This window comes from Diceros bicornis, chromosome 23 (genome assembly GCF_020826845.1).
Source record: "Diceros bicornis minor isolate mBicDic1 chromosome 23, mDicBic1.mat.cur, whole genome shotgun sequence".
NCBI classification, from domain to species: domain Eukaryota; kingdom Metazoa; phylum Chordata; class Mammalia; order Perissodactyla; family Rhinocerotidae; genus Diceros; species Diceros bicornis.
In genome coordinates, this window is record NC_080762.1 from 10,471,042 (window position 1) to 10,488,989 (window position 17,948).

The window sequence follows — 17,948 nt, forward strand, 5'->3', positions numbered from 1 at the left end:
GCTTCTCCATAAATCTAAACACTATTTCCATCAGACATCTCTGCAAACTGACCTAGGAAAATTTTACTGAGTACTTCAATGGAAATTTATTGTACGGCTAAGAGTAAATACAAATAGATCATAAAATAGGCTTTGTTAAAAAAATGTGTTGATAACTATGTTTGCAGTTCTCTGACTCCATACACATTATTTTTAATTACTGTGTAGCACACACATAATTAAACTTTGAGGAAAATGGCATAAGACTACTTCCATTCTAATGGTTCTAGAGAATAATGGTGGCAGTGAGGTCAACCTGAAAAGCCATGGTCCTCATCTTCCCCTAGGCCACTAGCAACAAAAGAAAATCCAGCATAGAAGCAGTTTCATAACATTATCTGTTCCCTTGATTTCTTAACATCCCATGTTTCTTTTGCTCTCTTCACACCTCTTGGTCTGTTCCTGATGGGAGCAGATTCACTATTTCCAAACTAGACTAAATGAAGTGTTTGTGAAAATACACAGGCAATGCCAAAATGGCAACCACCAATTTGTTCCTATTTCCATTAGACCATCCTTGAATCTGAAAATGTCTAATTATGTTTCAAGTGCTTTAGGAGGCTTAATAGACCACTGGTAGGTTTTGCCACATCTTAATTCTGAAAATCTGTGTATAATTTAAAGGAAACACATCCATGTGTTTCTGACTAACTTGCCATTAAGCTTATTTTGTGAGCTCAATTTCATGTCAGAAAAATATTTAAAAGCCTCTTTAAAATTTTAAGCCTTTTCTAAGAGCAAGGTATCACCAACACACACACCATTAGAAATGGGCTGGTCTTTGATAGCCCAAACTAAAGGCTGTAAAAAGCTATCTAATAGTATTCCTAGAGGGGGGCCAGCCCGGTGGCGCAAGCGGTTAAGTGCGCGCGCTGCGCTGCGGCGGCCCGGGGTTCGCTGGTTCGGATCCCGGGCACGCACCGACGCACTGCTTGGTAAGCCATGCTGTGGCGGCGTCCCATATAAAGTGGAGGAAGATAGGCACAGATGGGCGCGCACCGACGCACTGCTTGGTAAGCCATGCTGTGGCGGCGTCCCATATAAAGTGGAGAAAGATAGGCACAGATGTTAGCCCAGGGCCGTCTTCCTCAGCAAAAAAAAAAAAAAAAAGAGGAGGATTGGCGGATGTTAGCTCAGGGCTGATCTCCTCACAAAAAAAAAAAAATAATAATAATAGTACTCCTAGAGGAAATAAATGCTGCCATCTTTTTGCAAACAAACAGCTTGCTGACCTCTGTTTGCCTAGTTGGATGAGCATGCTGTACATTTATAACGTTAGAATGAAACTCTTCTTCTGTTAGCAGTCAGTTTCCCTTGTTTCCAAAGTTAAGCTACTACTATATTCTAGGAGGAATTCTGCACTGTTGCCCTAGCCTCAATCTCACGTGCCTTCAGCAGATGTCTACAGCAATTGAGAGCAGCATGAGATTTTTCCATATAGTCGTGAGTTCCCAAAGAACAAACCAAAAGCCATGCTGCATCTGCTTTCTTCGCACATGCACATCATGTTCTCTTGGAACTCACAGCTTGCTTCCGGCCTGGGATCCTCCTGGGCTGGGAACTTTGCTCCATGTTTGGCATATACACTGATTCACACGACACGTAGGAGACCACATATACTTCATAAACTGAGTCGAAAATCTGAACCTTTGAAATACATTTTTAGAGTATTTCATTTTATGTCTTTGATGTTCTTTTATAGTAGTTGGATGGGGTATTAATTTTCATAACCTTTTAAAAAGCCAAATGAGGATCTTCACTGGGATCCATATTTAAACATCACCCTGTGAAAACTGCATAAACTGCGTAAAGCCTGAAGGTCACTGTATTGACTGACAGCATCTTTGTTTAGGCAGCAAGATGCCACTAACATAACCGTTGACTGCATTTGAACACAATGTTATCAATTTGTGAAAACCATTTGGCTTTAAAACACCAGTGTGATTTGAGGCAAAGGAGAATCATTGGCCAATTTGCTCATTAAGTTCAAGTTTGTTCTTTGACAAGAGAATTGTTATAAAACAGAAAGAAAGACTTAACAGATTTGGTGGTAGAAATTGAACATTCTCAATTTTATCCGCAACAACGACAATAATAAGAAATAATTGCTAACACCAGCCACACGTGTGGTAGGTATAATTTGAAAAGGTCAAATAGATATAAATGGTCATCTTGAACATGTGGCAAAAGTGTTGAAAGAGACAGAATGGGAAGAAGGCTGGATTCATAGACAAAACATCAAGTTTCCAGTCCAGATTCACTTATCTACTAGCTAACACTCTTAAGGTAGTTATAAACTCTTTTCAGCCTCATTTACTTGAAATCTCAATGGACTTGGAGGCAGATCTGGGTTTGAATCCAGTGTCTGTCACTTACTATGAGGGATTTTAAGTCACCTACTCACACTCAAAGCCTCAATTTCCTCATTTTTAAAATGGAATTGATAATAACAATGCAGAGATGCCCGGAATAGTTAAAGGACTACATGAGATGATGACACAAAACTGCCAAGATTTAAGCAAATCATATTATTGAATCACAGCCCAGTTGGAAAGAATCTATGTCAATGGATGTGGTTATTGGTTTGAGTAAGGACACACAACCCAAGCAAATTATTTTCCTGTATTTTGCTTTTTTAAAGATGATTTTGGGTCTACTGTAATTCCCCTGGAAAACTACTTACTTCTTCAATAACTAGAAGTCTCATCTCTATTTTAATTACCTTATCAGGTTCCCAGAATAGTATAACTAGGTAACTGAACTACTATGTCCTAACCCTTTAGCATCCAGAGGTGAATAAATTCCCTTCCAGTTGTTATATTATTTAGTGGGACTCCATGGAACATTAGGACTTAAACCAACTCAGAATTTGGATATTATTTTTTAAAATTTCTGATTATAAAAGCTGTATATGTTAAACAACTTGGTTTTAGACTGGTGAGATCAACAGTTAAGGGCATATTAATGATTCATAAGCCTCCCTTCCAGAGAAACATAGGCTTGTGAAACAGGCATTTTAGTCTAAAGGAATAGAGTTTCATGGCAATCTGATGTTTAATATGATGAATTAAAAATACTTTTATGTTTCCTATGGAACTTTGGGTGTTTGCAGTTAGAGGATTCTGGGTCACGTGTTGGTAGTTTTATTCTTTTCATTATTCCAAATACATATATTCAAGTCCTTTGGGTCTTTAACATATTTTTTTTCTAAATTTAGTATTGCACACACATTTTTAGTTAAAGTAATAAACATCTGTCATCTGCCATTTATTAATATTAATTATAAATGGTCAGTGGCTCATGGGATCCAAGCACGGCAGCTGAGATTTTTCTAAATCTGACCTCCTTAGAGTTTATATAAAAAATGTTCAGAGTGGTTCTCCTAAGCTCCTTGGCAATTTAAGGCTGGTCTGCAATCTAGTGTTATAGATTATGCATTTAACAATCAAAAAAGGAGAGATAAATGACAGAAATCCTGAAAAAAGCATTGATTGAAGGGATAAGGTAGGACAAATAACAAGAAAAGATCTTGTTCAAAACGATATGGCGCCATACATTAAACATTACTACAAGTTAAAGGTTACATGTAAAGCGTATGTGTTAGGAATGTTACAAAATTTCGTGTTTCTTTTCCACAGTTTTGCTGCTTCAGATGACAAATGTGGGAGCAACATTTCCATAAATTAGTATAAGTGAATACAAATTTGAGGAGAAAACCAAGAAACAAATACAAAGTCCAGCATGTTAGTATATCCCCAGAGAGCTAGTGTTCACAGCTAGTTATTTCTTGTCACCTAAACATCCTTATAGCTACAGCATAACAAACACGAAAACATCTGACATAACCTCTGCATGGTGCCTTGGGGGGCAAACTGACATATTTCTCCCTTCCAAGATTCAAGCAGTTTTCCTAAGAAAAAATATTGTGCTTTACTGCAGTAAAGAGTCCCTAGGAATGTCAAATTCAGGTTTTACCTGAATCTAACTGAAAAATATGAAAGAGAGTTTATAAACTTTTTGTTTAACGGTTTCATGTAGAATACTCTATCACAGAGTAATCGATTGGTTAGACTTTACTTCAATACAAGCATTTCTATATTCTTTTTATTTTAGATTGTGGCAAAATGCACATAACATAAAACTTGCCATCTTAACCATGTTTAAGAGCACAGATCAATGGCATTAAGTACATTCACATTGTTGTGCAACTATTATCACCATCTGTCTCCAGAAATCTTTTTGTCTTGCAAAACTGAAACACTGTACCCATTAAACAACAATTCCCCATTCCCCCCCACCCCTCAGCCCCTGGCAACCACAATTCTACTTCCTGTCTCTATGAATTTGACTACTCCAGGTACCTCATATAAGTAGAATCATACAGTATTTGTCTTTTTGTGACTGGCTTATTTCACTTAGCATTATATTCTTAAGGTTCATGCATGTTGTAGCATGTGACAGAATTTCCTTCCTTTTTAAGGCTGAATAATATTCTATTGTGTGTATATACAACACATTTTGTTTATGCATTTATCTGTCGATGGACATTTGGGGGCTTCCACCTTTTGGCTATTGTGAAAAATGCTGCTATGAACATGGTTGTGCAAATTTCTCTTTGAGACCTTGCTTTCAATTATTTTGGGATATACTTAGCTGTGGAATTGGTGGATCATATGGTAATTCTATTTTTAATGTTTTGTAACCACCATGCTGTTTTCCACAGCAGCTCTACCATTTCACATTCCCACCAACAGTGCACAAAGTTTCCAATTTCTCCTCGCCAACAAGAAACTCTTCTATTTTTATCTATTTTATACTTTGGGCTCTGCATAAGATTTCATTAAAGCAGAGGGTTCGGTCACTAAAACTCATTTTAAAATGACTTTGCTCGGGCCGGCCCCGTGGCTTAGCGGTTAAGTGTGCGCGCTCCACTACTGGCGACCCGGGTTCGGATCCCGGGTGCGCACCGACACACCGCTTCTCCGGCCATGCTGAGGCCGCATCCCACATACAGCAACTAGAGGGATGTGCAGCTATGACATACAACTATCTACTGGGGCTTTGGGGAAAAAAAGGAGGAGGACTGGCAATAGATGTTAGCTCAGAGCCGGTCTTCCTCAGCAAAAAGAGGAGGATTAGCACGGATGTTAGCTCAGGGCCGATCTCCCTCACAAAAAAAAATAATAATAATAAAATGACTTTGCTCATCCAATCTTCTCATCTTGTAAGCATCTGTAGATAGCCCAGCAATCTATTACCAGGAGCAAAACAACACTCAGTAAAATTCCCATTGAAAAAGCTGCTCTTCTCCCTATAAAAAACTTCTTGCCTGCCGCTTCCCTACATTTTTTTTTTGGTCCCACTCTTTTTGTGTCCCTTCCCAGACCACCTTTCCAGGGAGAACTCTCTTAGCCTAATGCTTGAATCTCCTTTCTAGAATACCTTGCCCTAAGCCACCTCAGGCAACGAGGACAAACTCACTGAGAAAGACCTATTTCATTGAAGGGAGACTGTCTCTTTTCCATTGTAGCAGCTAAGGAAAGCTCAAGTAGGTGGCTCCCTGTGCTGTTAAAAAATAGGGCAGATAAGTGATTCAAAAAAGGAGAAAGCAGGTAAAAGTAGTATTGTGATACATTATTCAATATCTGTGTAGTGCCACAAATTGTATTAAAAACATCAACACAGTTAATGGAAAGCAATAAAACAATACTACAGAAAATATTGTGTCCATAAAGCAGCATGATATACTGGAATCTGCAATGCACCAGCATTGTGATAAGGTCATTTGGGCAAAGTCATTTACTCTCTTTAGGTCTTGGTGTCATTTATTGCCAAAAAGGACTGATGAGCTATGCATCTCTAAGGTCTCTTTTGACTCTCTTGTTCTGATGTTTCACGTGTTGCTATTACTATACAAGTGGAATAAGATTAGTCCTAACACACACCTCCTCTTAATTATATTGGTAGAGGCAGAAGTGAGTTCATGAGGGGTACTGGGCAAGATAGCTTACATATATGGATCATCGTATGTACACACAGATCCATTTATACTAGTGTGCCTGGTGCTATGTCTAGCACACCACTGCTGTTTAATAAATGTTTGTTGAATGAACATCCACACATAAGATTACAGTATGTAACCAGTTTTTAAAAAATCAGCAATCCAGAAGGAAAGGTTGTGATTATTTAAAGATAGGAAAACCCACTATAAACATAAGTCAAATAAATAATAGAATAAGAAACATATTGGTATACACATGACAAAGGGTTAATATCCTCAATATACAAAGAGTTCCTACAACTGATTCAGAAAAGAAATTAGTCAATAGAAAAATGGGCAAAACATATAAATTTATATAAATATAAATTTCCTATAAAAATCCAAATAAATAACAAACGTGATTAGCCTTACTAGTAGTCAGAAAAATGCCAATAATAAAACAATAGGACACCATTGTTAATCTATCAGATTGGCAATAGTTTGAAGGACTGATAACATCCAGTGTGGCAAGGATATAAGGAAATAGGCATTTCTGATATACTGCAAATGTGAACTGTTAAAATCTTTTTGAAAAGTAATTTGGCAGAACACATTCATTTTAAAATGTGCACATCCTTTGATTTATCCATCCAATGTTTGGGACTCCATTTTCTATTGGATCTCACAATTGTGGAGTGCTTACCATGTGCCAGACACAAGTCTAGGAGTTGTAAACACACTCATGACCTCCTCACTACAACTCTGTGAGGTAGTTCCTGTTATCCTTTCCATTTTACAGATGAGGAAAATGGAGTATACAAAGGCTAAGTAATTTGCTTAAAGTCATAGAGTTAGTTAAAAGCACAATTGAGATTTAAAAATAGCTACTGTGCTTCCAGACCCCGTGTTCTAAATACGATTCTGTGTCCCCTCTCTTACCTCCGATAGAAAGTGAGTGCATCAGTTCCTTAACATTAAAGAGATTTTTATTATAGTGGTAAGAGCAAAAAATGGGAAAAAATTTTACTGTCCATGTATACCATTATGGTATATTGAAATGTATACCATTATGATATCCATACATACCATAACATGTATACCATTATTGATATTAAAAAATAATGCTTTTGTGAAAAGTAAACAAAGACACAAATAAACCTCAAATCCAGAGTTGAACTGAGACGATGCTCAGTTCAAACTATTTCAGTACTTTCTTACTTCACTAAGGTTACGTTGCAAATATTAAACATTACATTGTGAAGATTGTGAACATGAAAAGAAACAATGATTCTATAAGCAGATAATTCTTTGAAAATTGAAGAAACCTGCAGGGGTGGGAGGAAAGGATGATAAAGCAGGTTATGAAGCAGGAGGAGGGGCACCAAGAGCATAAAACATGGTAGGAAGCCAAGTGGCTGAGGGAGAGAAATTAAATATAAAAACTTCCTTCTCCTACACATTTTGAAACAAAATTTGACAAACTGGACAAGTGTGACTCCACCACAGGTATGCCCATGAAATATTCAATAAACTGCATCTTAGCTATTGAAACAAACCAAATTTGAGATAAAACAAAAGCCCTTTATGATTTTGGTGTTGGTTGTGAACCAAATAACTATCATATCACGTGTCTACAGTGTGTACTTATTATTCTGAGGGATATTTCACTATAATATGTCCATATTCCATAAAAAATAATTAGCTATCTAATTAACATTCTACTATTTACATTATGAAAAACTAGGTTATTATTTCTGTCAATTAGGATAATAATTTTTGTTCACAGTTTGCAATTAATTAGATATTAACTGCTGATCTTAAGTATACATGCATTTCTACGTCTGTTTTATTTTTGGAATTAGCAATTATTCATATTTCCCAAGTGTGAGTTTAGTATGTTGATTTTTCCTTGCCTAAAATGTGATATTATTCAACCCTTCAGTGAAAAGTAAGTGGCATTGCGCTTCCAGACATTAGATTTCATGTGATGCAAAAGTACCAGGATTATCTCATTTAAAAATGTACATGTTTTGCATTGAGATATAAAATGTAATTGGACTCTGTTCAGAATCTCTTTCCTAAATCTGATCCTTTGCAAAAATAGGAAAAGCAGGCTCTTCCAGCAGAAACAACAAATAAACAAAACAACCCCTTACAAGGCTTATTTCTCAATTATGGCAGCCTGGGCTCACAGAGGCTAGAGTTATGACCGGGTGGTGTATGCACAATATAAACACAAGAGTTCAGTAATTAGATTTGAGTTAATTTGAAAGTTTCAGTGGCCTGGTGCATAATCAAGCAAAAGGTCATTACCCACACTGGTACGTTTCACACAGAACACACAGCAGAAATGGACATGGACATGTCTTGACTTAAGCTTGCACAACTCAATCCCAGAATTAATCCCCATTTAAACAAGTAGTGGATTCTTTTGCTATTCATTTCAGAGCCAGTTTACTCACATAAAAATGTTTTTAGCAAATCAGAGAAATTAGAAAAAAATTAAATTAAAATATTATTAGCATCATGCTGGACATGCCTCCCTAGTCTAAACTGGATGGAAAAAAAGTTTGGTTATTCTTTCTCACTTAAATTTTTTTTCCACAAATAATATTGGACAAAGATTACCCTATAGGAGTATAAGCTTCTAGATTTTGTAAATTAAATTTTTTTTTTTTGGAAAGGGGTCATTTACATCTGTTGTTTTGTCAGCACCCTTGTTTCTAGGTAGAATTGCCATTCAAGATGGCCCACATGTCCCTTGGCTTCAATAGTGGGTGTGTGACTTAGGCAGACCAATCACAGTACCTCAATTCCTTTGTCATGGTGATTGGTTCAAGGTTGGACATATGACCAAGTAGGGTCAATTGAGTCCTTTCATGAGATTGGATGAGGGGACATTGAAAGACAGAGGGCACTATCCTTTTGAATTGACAGCAATGTGTATATAGACTTAGGGCTGTCCAGAGCCAGCTTTCCCGTGAGTGGAGAAGGCTCTCAGCAACAGGGAGAATGAGGGCAATAAACAAAGAGAAACAGAGGCAGGGTGAGTTGAAATGGTGAGAAAGAGAGCGGTGAGAAGGAGGTGGACCCAATGATAATATTTGAGCACTTAGAGCAAGTTGTGCCTAAAGCCAATAGTTTTCTCTTCGCTTAAGGTAATTTGAAATCTGTCATTTTCATCTAAAATGTCCTGAGGAATACACAGGGGGTAACAGTGAGCTTGGAGAAAAAGGACTATCAATGGGGGATAAACATAACACAGTGTTTTTCTGTTAAAGAAATAATTACATATATTTGCAAATAAATTTTTTAGAGAAACTGAAACACAGAAAAATTATAGAAAAGTACTTCCAATTTAAGACATGAGAAATTGGGTGCTTTCAATGCAAGGTAAAAGGGACTGAATTGAAAATGAAATGGAAAGAGAAGTACATGTGGAAGAGAGCAGACACATAGTGGATTAAGAGGTTTGAAGAATTTTCCATTTACATCCACTTTGTACATGTCAATAATTATACGCCCCTGGTGCCACACGCTGTGCTAGAAGCTTCATGCTTAGATTTGTCCATCAGTAAAAAAATGTACTTCATTCTATTTGGGGTCTAGTTTGACAGCAATGTACAAGGATTACACTATTTGAGTGGTGCATTCCCATTCACAATGCTAAAAAAGATATGGTTTTAATGTAAACAGTCTGAGAATGTTTCTGTTTCAATGATGCCATAGAATTTAACTGTGTCCTGGCTGTGTGTGGTTGGTGACACCTCTTGGGGGGCTTAAGAACAAGGTATCCCGTCTTTTTTGTTGGGCTATAACAATCTACAAAGTTAGTCTGTAACATTACTATGAAGAAGTTGCTGGGGTAGATAAAAAGAGAACAAGATAATGATCTATGGAAAGAATAATTCTTTTGTGCCTTCCAGTGTGGGGTGTCTTCTCTGCCAAAGAGGTTTCAGCAATACCAGCAGTTTCAAGGAGCGACTGTATTAGGGAGGTAGGAAGGAGGACAGAAGCATGAAAGGAGGAAGTGTCTTCTTGCTGGAGAAATGTTTACTTTGTAATTAGCAAAGGACAAGAAGGCCCTTTTGGAAACTATACTTGGGGGTCCAGAATTTAAATTTATGCTGATACTCTCTGAGTCTCTCTCTAGGGAACCCTCCTAATTGGCAGGGATCTCAGTTGGCTAGAGCAGGCTGCAAATGAAGCCAAGGTCTTGGGGTCATTCCTCCAAAGGGCCCGTTAACTCAGCTCTGTTCCACAGCCACAAGCTGTACCTTTAACCCTACTTAGCCAGCTTACAAACACATACTAGCACATCAACATGGTGGTCACAGAAAAAATACAGATATTCGCCTTGAGACCAAAACTGAGAGCAGGCAGAGATATTTCGTTTTTGCCAGCATAAACAAATTCTTTGTAAACATGTTAGCAAACTCTAATGAAGACTGCAGCTACTGATGGAACAAATCACGAAGATGAGAACCGTCCACACAGGCATATGCTACAAGAGAACTGATCATCGATGGTCATTACCTTGTGGACTGACAAAAACCATGATGCCAACATCTAGAAAACAAGATTCATGATGGCAGAGACTTTTGTCTTTCTTGTTCATTGCTATATCCTCAGCATCGAAGAGTGCCTAGCACATAGCTGTATCTACCACTGAGTGTGTTTTCACAAAGGAAGAGACAATCAGTACCTTAGATAGTAAAAGAATGTTGAATGAATGAGCAATCACACTCATCTAACTGAAAACAAGAGAAAGACCTCTGTGGTAGATTGCAAAAATGGTTACAATTCTCCACTCATCCCTGTGTGGGCATGCCACCCTACAAAGTGACTTTGCAGCTTCTCCCACCAAGAGGTTCAATCTATTTCTTCAACTCTTGAATCAGAACTGGTCTTGTTACCTGTATAGGTTAACAGAATGTGGTGATAGTAAAATTGTGCCAGTTCTGAGCCTAGCCTCAAGAGGAACTGCTTGGAACCCTGTAGAATCCCTCGTCACCTTGATGATGATAGAAACATAGCACAATTTCCTCAGTCTTCAGCCAGCCAATCACATGAGGGAGCCCAGCTAGAATTGCATGGTAGATCCCAGCCCAAATTGTGCACCCACATTTATTGTTATTGTTGTTTTAAGCCTCTATGTTTTGGGTTTGTTATGCAGCAAAAGCTAACTGAAACTCTCATGCACAGGATCTAAACAATGGCAGGATCATTGTTTGCTTAGGAGCTGAAGAATACTTTGTATATGACAGCTATTACTCTATTCAATAACCTGACCAGTGTGTGATATGTTACACACACCAACGCGCCAAAAAGCATTAGATATTTATAAATATCATAGAAGAGAAATCTCAGAAAATACAGCCATTTGTCTGGATAGTTTATCATAAAGATTGTTTTAGAATAGGGATGCTGAGGTACACACTAACACAGCAGACAAGCCTAAAAATTTTTTCTCTATCATTATAAAAAGGAAGAGACTGCACAGATACTGGTAATACCTAAGTATTTCCCACCATGAATAATGTCCCCCAAATCTTAGCGAGCCATGGTATTAACTATAAAATGATAATAACTGCTGGTTGAATTATAAAAAAATGGTATTATACCTAGGATTGCAAGGCCTGAAGTAAAAGGCTTCTTAATTTCTGCAGAGCTTTTTCTCTAACATTGAGAAGTTTAAGAACATACAATGGGATTGTAAAATGTGTCAGAGGCAAGAAACCTAATAACTGTTCACTCACTTTTTTCAGTATCTATCCAAGTGCTGACTGTGATCCTTTTGCTTCTTTATTACAGAGGGATGTAAACTGAACATATAAAGGCTCTTGGCATGGTCTTCAATGCACAAATCTGGGCAACAGAGAATTCTCACAAAGATCCTGCCGTTGTAATGTCAGTGTCAGAGGAAACAATGAGAGAGGTTGGGGCCTGTTGCAGAGGCTATAACATTCTTTTAGCTACATGGATAATAAATTATAACACATATCCGTGGAATTTGCAAGCTGATTTGATGCTTTGAGGATTAAACTAGAGCTGGGCAAACAAAAGAAACAAGAAAGACTAAGAGTTCAGTAATGTAGCTAAGGAGAAAAAACATAAAGTCAGGGAAGAGGCCAGGAGTGAATATGATTGAAAAGGGTCTGAAGATGAACCACGTTTTTATAGGGGTCTTTAGAAATTAATAGTGCTTACATCCTTCAAAAACAGTATACACCTGTACCCTTATTAAAAGCCTAATATTTAAATTGTGTTGTGGTATATGTAAACTGTAATCTTTCAATCAGTAACAACCGTATTCCAGGTCTGGTTCTAGTATTTACAAAATTTAGAGACAATAACTTTTGAAGTATTAGGTTGAACCATATGAAACTGCTAATAGTTTTTGAACTACACAAATGGCAGCTTCATATGGTTCAACCTAATAGAGAGGATAGTATTAAAAAACAAGAGATGACGGTAGACACATAATTAGTGTTGGTCAAGAGAAAACTAAAGAATGATTAAACAACGGGCCAGCATCTCCATTGAGGACATTAAATGAAAAATTGGGCTTAGTCTTTGAGAAGAAGTACATACATTTATATTAGGGAATATCTCTCTGCGAGTGAAAAATGTTATTACTGCAATGGACCACTTTCCCAGAAGTTTTAGACGTGGCTGAATATTTCTGTGTGGTACTGGACTATTTTAAATTAAAAGAACATTAATTTTTATAAAAATTGATTACCTTTATATTGATTGGGGAGCAAAAATTTCCCCTCTGTTCCACCATCTTATTCTTGATCGAAACTTCGCACCATGTGCAAGTTTTCATTGGTGGCAACTGGTTCTTCCCAGAACAAACAACCCATTTGGGTAGGGACTGACTGTACCCCAAGAAGGAATAACGAAGAGAGATTGTTGACTTTATACCAGGGTTTCTCATCCTTGGCACTTGGAAGAGCCTTGGTAGATAATTTTTATTGTGTGGAGCTTCTGTGCATTGTAGGATATTTAGCAGCTTCCCTGGCCTCTACACACTAGATGGCCATAGTGTTCTCCTCCCCCATGTTGTGACATCAGAAATGTCCCTTGGGGAGCAAAATCATGCTTGATTGAGAACCACAGTCTCTAATGCCAGTATTATCTCAGCTCTGTACTTTGTTAATTTTCTCTGACCCATGTTGAAGGGCTAGCCTACTGATTCAGTGTAGGGAAAGAGCAGAAAGCTCCCATCCTCCAGTGCTTAAACAGGATGAGTGTCTGTAGGCCAGCTGGTCTTCCTCCATGAGGTGAAGGTGGGGAGAGGACATCAGCTAACTACTCTAAGCCAGTTGGCATCCTACAATTTTGAGCTAATGAATCCATCTATTTGGATTTTGAGAACTGTTCTGGAAATCTTGGCTAGATGTCTTGTTTTGAATTTGAATGAATACTTAATATAAATCCCTTCTGTAAAAAACTTAACTATTCATCACTGGAAGAGTTGTTATAAAGGTTTTAAGAAGTAAACTAAAAGACAGAGAACGAAACCTAGGAACAAAACAGACATCATTTTTTATTTGCTTGATTTTTTAAAACTGATTTTTCTGTAATTTTAAATATTGTGCTTGTGATAAACATGATGTATATCTATAATACTGAGCATTAAGGCATAATTAATATTAATTTATAAGTTAACATATAACACTTTTCCTTTATGTAAAACCTAGTAGACTTTTAATTTTGGGCAGGCACATAAGGTGACCTATAATATACTCAAATAATGTAATAATTCCCACTCTAGTTTCTTCCCTGGAAATGCCTCTGGTCTTGTTCTTTATTTATATTTTAATAGATTCCTTTTCTCTTTCTCTCCTAGACAGGATGCTATTTCTTCTTTACACCAAGAAAGTAGACCCTGCCCCATTTCTTCCATGACTCTGCCCTTCTCTCTCTTTTCTATCTCAAGATCATGCACTACATGTAATGAATTAGTATGTTCTTCATGCCATTAGTCAAAGAACAAAATTTCTTTCATTCCTTGTGAATTGCTTTAAAATTGAATATCTATAGAAAATTCTCTGCAGTTAATTAAAGAAATGTACAAATTAATGATAAATATGTTTGGTGATCCTCCTTCCTCTGCCTGCCAACCCGCCCCCCAGCCCCCTCCACAAAAATCACCCTTGTGCATCAAATGCAGGCACATATATATGTTTCCATGTCCTGTTCCACTTCCCCTTATCCAAGATGGTTACACCCAGTATATCAAGAGTCAATAAATGTAAGTTGAGAACTATTGAAAGTGCATTTTCTCCTTGTTTACTTCTATTTCAATACATTGTTTTAATGCATATGTGATACTAGTCTACAGGTTAGTCTTTATAATCTCTTAAAATATGTTATATATCTTTGACATTTCAGATATATAATTCAATAGAGGTAGGCTCAAGCTAGAAACTATTGCAATGGTAATAACTTATTAAAGCTAGTAATTGATGAAGAAGTTAAGACTGATTAAAAGGTAGCATATCAGGTAAAGGGAAATAATCTTAAATGGTGCAAACAAGTAGCACATTAGATAAAAATTCAGATTTGGGGCTAGAGAAATTACATTTTTCTCCTCATATTCATTTACTATAACTATTCTAAGCAAGAGAAGAATATTAATAAAGAAAAATATGTGTGTGTGTAAGATTTTGCAACCAGTTTTTCCAACATATATCTATGAAAAAGCATCTGACAACTAGAATAATCCATTCTGTTACTAAAAACTATTTCCTTCTATTTAGCTTCTTCTTTGTGTACATTTTGGAGAGTCATTTCTGGATCTTATCATTCTTCCCCGGAGACCTTGCCTTTGGCAATTATTACACAGCAGAAAAAATCCTGAACACATGCTCCATACCTTTTCCAAAAATGAGTTATCTACCTCTGTCTATTGTTAACTCTTAGGCAGGGATGATAGATGTAAGTTTAAATTCAAGATTTTAAGGACAAATTTTATTTAAAAAAAAAAACAACCTTATTTTTTAGCTTACTCATCTAGAAATGCTCAAGCCATAAACCTAAAAGGTCTTATTTTATGAATCTAAAAGCATTTAGAAGCAATTCAAGTAATAACTATTCTAGTGGTAGGAGAAATTATGTCTTTATAACTTTATTGTGTTTATCTTTTATCACTTTATTGTATATATATCTGAGATATATATATCTCAGAACCTACATGAGACGACTCTGGGTAATGTTATTATTTTGAGGTGATATTTGATATATAGTGGTCTGTCCAGAGGTCATAAATACTTTTCTATTTGGTTTCTTCATATTCAAATAGGATATTTGATAAGATACCATTAAAAGAAGTTAAGAAAATTGTTAGGTTAGAGAAGTAAGGAATGGAGAAGTGGTTTCCTTCCTATCTTAAATTTCTAGGCTACTTGAGAAAATTTTTTGACAGAAATATAGAAAGGTGAATGAAGATTAAATAAAATGGGACTAAATGTGGAATTTATAAATGTGATCCACATTTCCTACTTGGTAGTCTATGCATTATCAAATTTGAAAAAGAATAAAGCACCTACATTTTTAAGATTGTGTAAAGTTTTCTTTGTAAATATAAATTGTCACCGTATCCTTCTCAGAGGAGAGGAAAAAAGACCAGAAAGAAACTTTTAACCCAAGGTTTTGTCACCGGTTACTATTTTAAACTTCTTGTGGCATTATTTGTCTTATCCATTGCTAGTTTTAAAAACTGATATTTTCAACGTTAATGTTTAAGTCAATTGCTAGCAAAATATATTAAAAGAACACATTCTTGAATAAAAGAAAAAAATGTAATTAGTATTGTAATTTAATTTTTCTATTAGATAAGATTTTCTTCACATATTTTAAAAGCCAAGTATACTGAATACTGATTAGCAATGTCGAATCTTTGTAGAAAGAATAATATGAGCAAAGACCACCTGTAAGTCATTAAATTTCAAGAAAATTTAGTAAACATAAGTAAATGTACGGCTATGGGAGCTTACCAACAAGTAGAGTGATGAAACATTTGATTTCCAAATCCAACTTTTAAACTCTAAGATATTTTAAATTAATTGGTAACAAATGCTAGAAAGACATTTTTCACTAGCCAACTTTCATTCCTTAAACCTAATTTTAATCAAAACCTCTTACAAAAGCTTGATGTTCCCTTTAAAATAATCCATGGCTTCCGGAATTTTATCACATTAACTGCTTGGTTACTATTGGCAACAACAGGCTGCATACATTCTGATGACGGCCAATCCTTTGGTACATGCAAAGCACAGGTGACCCAGATTCTTTCTTGTATGAGCACCGTTCTAGTTTGCACAGCACCCTCCTCTGTGTTTCCATTGACCTTTGTTCACACACGTATAATCTCCCTTAGTGTATGATATGGTGAATATCTGTTTAAACACCTCAACCGTCCATTGGACTCTGAGTGTACCTTTAGGAGAGAGACAGTACCGTATTTAGTTGTGAACCCCCTAGGACTTAGCACTATGTGTGGCCATAAAGTGAAAAGTCAATAAAATGATGTTGAACAAATGAATGAGTGAATGAAATAAGCAAAGGAAGTTCAACTACAGATGCAGCGAAACTTCTTTCCAGCTGCAATTAATTGAGAGGATCATTTATAGGCTCGCCGGATAACTACCAACGGTTATATAAAGCTACATAACGTATTTATAGGCAGTGATGCTAAGGACATTAGTGAGACAGATGGAAAAACTATATTTTAAAAGTCAACAACTGCAAATCTTCTAAATGGAAGTTTAATCACCTTATTAAATGGTATATTTCTCTTTGGCAATCATAAGACTTCAGAACAAGCTCTGACAGAGTTATTTAATATTTATCTATAGGTTCTGCAATCTGGTATGTAAAATCAGTGTAATATGAAAAAAAATCTGGAAATAAAATGTCATTAATGCTTGTATTATATTTATAAAATATGGCCTTGTTCATTCACTTCAACTGTAAAGTCAGTATTAAAAACATCTACCATTGAAAAATTTTAAAAATCCTATGTAACCTTTAAAACATGTTTAGTGACAAAAGCTTGAACCTAATTGCACTATTTGGGTTTATAGGCAATGAAGAAAGGAGTAAGTTGATGGCTGGTGTTCACCACGGTCTTGTACTAAATGGTATTAGAACTTGTGTTTATGACGCTTCCCAAGAGTTCTCTAGGCATTAGAGAGGTAGATGATAGGAAAGATAATGGACTAAAAGAAAGATATAGGCCTAAATGCCTGCAATGCAGCCTCCTTCACCACGATTCAACTTGCACACTTCTATAGTAGTTTAAAGTTCTGATATCAGGCTCCATTTCTTAAAAATACTACATCAATATTCTGTAATTTACAGCCAACATATTCTTTGTTTGGTACACATTTTAGAGTTTTAGACATGAATGATAATACTAAATGTTTCCTAAGAAATAAAGTGAAATTTGCATGAGATTATGAGGATTCAAACAAGCACATTTTGTTAGCATGAATGTACCTCGTTCTCCCTTTTGACACTTCTTTCTTTGCACTGTACACTTCCTTGTCTCACTGGTGGGGGGACACAGGTTACCCTTTGCTGACGGATGCTGTGTTATTTCTCGGACCCGTGTTTCAGTCCCTCTTTTGAAGCCACATGTTTTTCCTTTCTTCATGCAGGGGCTCCAAGCACTCCATTCACTGGCCTCACAGTGCACTGAAACAGAACAGCAGCAACAGCCTCAGCTGGCTCACAGATATTTCACAATCTTTAAATAAACAAAAAGGTTTGCCTCCATCAATACTTGCCCAAATTCTGAGCAAAAATCCTGCAGAATGAAGTTGGGCAAAATGACTTGAAGGTAAAACAGAGAGAAAACGAAAGGCAGGAATAGAATGTTTTCCATTTTTTAGTTCTCATATTATCAGGTAAATTC

General features: G+C 36.4%; 1 protein-coding gene across 1 annotated transcript in view; it reads right to left on the minus strand.

Moving 5' to 3' along the window:
- Positions 1 to 17,948, minus strand: part of RSPO3 (R-spondin 3) — a 76,440-nt gene that overhangs the window by 21,929 nt on the left and 36,563 nt on the right. The window contains exon 4 of the mRNA XM_058566332.1: positions 17,531 to 17,728. Coding sequence (XP_058422315.1) covers positions 17,531 to 17,728 — 198 coding nt within the window. The remainder of the gene's footprint in view (positions 1 to 17,530; positions 17,729 to 17,948) is intronic.